This window comes from Elephantulus edwardii, unplaced genomic scaffold (genome assembly GCF_000299155.1).
Source record: "Elephantulus edwardii isolate Elephantulus edwardi_28Jun2011 unplaced genomic scaffold, EleEdw1.0 scaffold00157, whole genome shotgun sequence".
Classification (NCBI taxonomy): Eukaryota; Metazoa; Chordata; class Mammalia; order Macroscelidea; family Macroscelididae; genus Elephantulus; species Elephantulus edwardii.
This window is the reverse complement of record NW_006399907.1, coordinates 1760702-1765631: the sequence shown is the minus strand read 5'-3', so window position 1 is coordinate 1765631 and position 4930 is coordinate 1760702. Positions and strand designations below refer to the sequence as shown.

Here is a 4930-nt window from a genome sequence, read left to right as displayed (position 1 = left end):
TAATCGGGATGGGTGTGTCAGAGGCAGTGCGGTTGGCGCAGGATAGAGCAGGGTTTAGGGCTGTTGTGCATAGGGTCGCTATGAGTCGGAAAAGACTCGATGGCCCATAACAACAACAACAAACATACTAAAATAGGAACTCTAGTAACCTAATAGCTAAGGAGGTGCACTACCAACCCAAAGGCAGTTCATGCAAATCTATAATTTGCTTCTCAGGAGAAAGATGAATAATCTCCTGGTGATTTACAGCCTCTGTAAACATGCTGTGGGATCCGCTATGAGTCATTTTCTGACTGGATGGCAGTGAGAAAGACTGAAATGAGAGATACTAAGAGACAGATCCACACTGGCTTTATGAATCCATACAGATAGGTAAGATAGGGCATAGTTATCTGCTCACCTATCAGATATGATGTCACTGCATAGAAAAAAAGAATTAAATGTTAATGGTGGAGAAACAGGCCAGGTGTCAGATCAATAATAAAGATTTCTCTGTAGTTATTTTTAGCTTCACCAGGCATGGATATATCTCTCTCATACACATACATACATTACCCACTCTCACAATGATCTGTTTTTTAAAACTACAGTCAACGTAATTTGCGGAATCAGTTCAACTGTATATAGAAAATACTGTACATTTGTATTGTCTGTAAAATGAAACATAGCCTGCTAAATATTTTTAGCCAGAGAGCCACACAGTATCTCAACTGTAACTTATTTTTGGTTCCTAGATTGTTGTGGGAGATAAAGTTGTTTTGATGCCAGTGAATGCAGGACAGCCATTACACGCCAGCAATATTGAGCTTCTTGATAACCCAGGATGCAAAGAGGTAAGAGGAAAGAGAAAAAAACAGTTTCTTCTTATGATAAGGAAGAAAGAAGTTACTTTTTATTGTATTCATGAGCATAATCCCACTTATGATAATATTAAAAAAATATGTAGAAAATACTGATTGCTATTTTCACTGGTCATTTAAATATTTTTTATACAGAAATACATACCTCATTGTCAAAAGTTATGTTTTGCTTTTATTATAATAATGAAAATAATAATTTCTAGAATGGAATTTAATTTATAATCTTGTAACTCAACTTTTTTTCTTATTAATAGGTGAATGCTGTTAATTGCAACACTAGCTGGAAGATTACTCTATTCATGAAATTTAGTTCCTATCGAGAGGATGTATTGAAAGGAGTAAGTATGGGCTACATGGAATATTTGCTTAAAGAAGTGAAGATATTTTATATATATTTTATATATTTATAGTAAATAACAGTATATATTATAATATAGAAATATATGCACATGTTTATATTATTTATGTTATAAATGCACAACCTATGATGACTCCTTTGTAATTTAGAATTGGCATCACACTCACTAATGCTTATTTGAAATGTTGCACTATTTTCTTCCCAGTGTTTTGAAATGTCTAATAATTGTTAACCAAGTATTTTCTGAAGAGCCGTGAGTCTTAAAACCACAAAGAAGCACCTGCTTCCCATGTCTCTGCTTCTCATGTTAATTTAGTTGGAAATTCAGTGTTTTTTACTCTTTCTCTTTCCCTAGGGTGATGTTGTTAGATTGTTCCATGCAGAGCAAGAGAAGTTTCTGACTTGTGATGAATATGAGAAAAAACAGCACATTTTCCTTCGTACCACTTTGCGCCAATCAGCTACTTCAGCTACTAGTTCTAAAGCACTCTGGGAAATAGAGGTGTGTAAATATTTTTGGATTTTAATACTTAGATAAAAACACAAAATTTATTAGACTTAGTAAATTTATTTTTCAAATAAAAATTTTACTTTATTTACAAAATTTATTAGACATAGTACTATTGAAATAAGCATTATTTATGATAGACACAAAAGAAAGAATATATGTGTGTGTATAATATATATTTTATTTTATATATCTGTATATAAAACGTGTGTGCCTTCATTTCTGTGGCCTGTTGGAAAGGATAGTTCTTTATATCTGTCTTCTCTGAGACTTGTAGTCTCATGTATATTTATGTGGAAAAAAGAGAGTATATGGTTTTACTTTTTAAAATCTGTTGTGAAATATCAAGACTTATCAGACTTAAGGCCAGGTGCCTCAAATGACATTCAAGTTAAGATGCAGTAGGAAAGGTCTATGTGAAGAAAAATACCAGAACCACACAGTCACCAAAGAAAATCTTTCTTTCTTCTGGGGATGCCATTAGAATTGAATGTAGGAGACCGATCTAAAACCAAAAACTACTGCTCTTGAATAGATTCTGCCTTACAGCGACTTTAATCTTCTGCAACGAACCTTTCAAGCTCTCCTCACTTTGAGAAAGCAAGATTGTGTCATCAGCATAATACAAGTTGTCAAGTCTTCCTCCGATCCTGATGCCACATTCCTCTTCATAGAGTCTAGCTTCACAAATTATTTGCTCAGCATGCAGTCTGAAGAACCATAAAAAAAGAAGCCATCCTTGATGCATACTTTTCCTGATTTTAAGCCATGCAGTGTTCCCTTGCTCTATTTGGACAACAGCTCTTTGGTTTAGGTATAGATTTCATGTGAGCACAACTGAATATGCTGAGATTTCCATTCTTCTCAATGTTGCCATAATTTTTTCTCATCACACAGTCAAATGACTTTACATAATCCATAAAACACCAATAGATAATCTCCTGGTATTCTCTGCTTTTGTCCAGTATCCTTCTGACATCAGCAGTGATATCCCTAGTCCATGGTCTATTCTAAACCCCACTTTAAATTTTTGATTCTTATCTGTCAATGTACTGTTCTAGTTGACTTTGAGGATCTTCATCAACACTTTGCTCACATGAAATATTAATGATATTGTTTTATAATTTCCACATTCTGTTGGATCACTGTTTTTGGGAATGGGAATAAAAATTGATCTTTTCCAGCCAATTGGCCAGGCAAATTTCCTGACATAGACTGTTAAGCATGTCCAGGGTTACATCTGTTAGTAGAAACATGTCAAATTGGTGTTCTATCAATTCCTGGGGCCTTATTCCCCCCCACCCCCCAATGCTTTTATCACAGTCAGTTTGAACTTCTTCCTTTAATTGGCTCTTGTTCATATGGTACTTCCTAATATTTTTCATTGTCAGCCAGTTCTTTTTTATACAGTGACTGCATATGTCCTCATCTTCTTTTGATGCTTCCTAGATCATTCAAAATATTGTCCATAGCATCTCTCAGTATTGCCACTCAGGGCTTGAATTTGTCCCTTTTTATTCTCTAACGGCTTGGATTCAGTTATTTAACTTAGGCTTCTCTTCCTTTTGTTTTGGCTTCCTAGCAATCTAATGCAATTTTCATAGTCTCTTCTGACATCTATTTTGATTTTCTCTTCTCTGTCTTTGTAATGACCTTTTACTCTCGCCATGATTTTCTTGATGTCATCCCATGATCCCTCTGATCTTCAATCATTTGTGTTTAATGTCTCAAATCTGTTCTTGAGATGATTTTTAAATTCAAATTGGATGGACTTAAAGTCATATTTTGGTTCCTGTGGACTAGCTTTAATTTTCTTCAACTTCAGTTTGAACTTGCATATGAGTAATTAATAGCTGTTCCATAGTGAGCACATGGCCTGGTTTTGACTGCTAATATTGAGTTTCAGTAATTCTTTCTGCACATACACTCAGAATGATTCCTGTGTAGTCTGCCAGGTGAAGTCCGTGAAAGCCACTTTGTGTGTGTGTGTGTGTGTGTGTGTGTTTTAGAAAAGTGATAATTGATGTGAATAAATCATTGAATGCACAAAATTCAATGATGTGATCTCCAGTTTCATTTCTGTTCCCAAGTCATCTTTCTGATGACCATTTCTTCTTCATTGTTTCTACTTTTTGCATTCTTGAAATCAAGAATTATTAATGCATTTTAATTGCATATTTGGTCAATTTTGAACTGCAAATGTTGGTGGAAGTCCTCAGTTTTCTCCTATTTGGCTTTAGTTGATGGTATATATATTTAAATAATATATATCATGTATTATAGCTCAGTTAACAGGTCTTCTTTGTAAGAATTTATTTATCCTTTAATGAAAGGAAATAAGTTTTACTGTATCAGTGTATCAGTAGAGTTCAGAAAATATATGGTTTTTCTCTTTTAAATTTTGAATGAGCCAACATCTGAAGATTTCATCTTGATTTAATGGACATCTAGATCTAGAGCAGTGATTTTTAGCTCCTTCAACCAAATCATTTACTTTTTAAAAAATTTTTTTTGTGCGTTGATTTTTTTTAAATTTTCAGGAGTGGCATCCGCTTCCTAAATAACATGCCTCTGGAAACTCTATGAACTTCAATAAGTGTCCATAGTTGTAGAGTGGCTTCAAGTCTTTTTTTCATCGGGTCACTATGAGTTGTGCTCGACTCGAAGGCAATCAACAACAACAACTCGTTTATTTACAAAATTCTATTACATTGTTCTTAAGGACAAATTCATTCAGTTCCCCTCACCCTGCCCCCATCAAATTGTAAAACCCCATGATTAATCCCTCTGCCCCCTGCGTATCCACATCCCTCTGCTTCCACCCTCCCCTCCCCCTCTTGGATCTTTATACTCATTCTACAATAATGGTTTTATATGATATTTATCCTTGTGCAACTGAGATAGTTCAAATAACTTCCTTTTTACAGCTTTTATCTTGTAACACTTTTTAATATCCTATAGTGAAATATCTCAACTCTCTCCATAATAGATGTAGAGAAAAGTGAAGTTGTCCATTTTATTTTCCTTTAATCTACAGTTAACACCTATGATAACAGGAATTATGAAATCAAAAGACATTTTGCATTGGGACTGTCTATTCTCAAAGACCTTGTCAAAGAACTAAAGAGCAAAGATGTCAGTTGAAAGACTTCGGTGCACTGATCCAAGCCATGATATTTTCATTTGCTTCCTGTGTGTCTGAAA

At 34.4% G+C, this 4930-nt stretch overlaps 1 protein-coding gene across 1 annotated transcript in view; it reads left to right on the top strand.

Annotated features, from left to right (window-relative positions):
- The window catches only part of ITPR2 (inositol 1,4,5-trisphosphate receptor, type 2), a 732333-nt gene that overhangs the window by 170324 nt on the left and 557079 nt on the right, over window positions 1–4930 (top strand). Inside the window, exons 6-8 of the mRNA XM_006895058.1 lie at window positions 735–833; window positions 1115–1198; window positions 1574–1720. Of these exons, the coding sequence (XP_006895120.1) occupies window positions 735–833; window positions 1115–1198; window positions 1574–1720 (330 nt within the window). The remainder of the gene's footprint in view (window positions 1–734; window positions 834–1114; window positions 1199–1573; window positions 1721–4930) is intronic.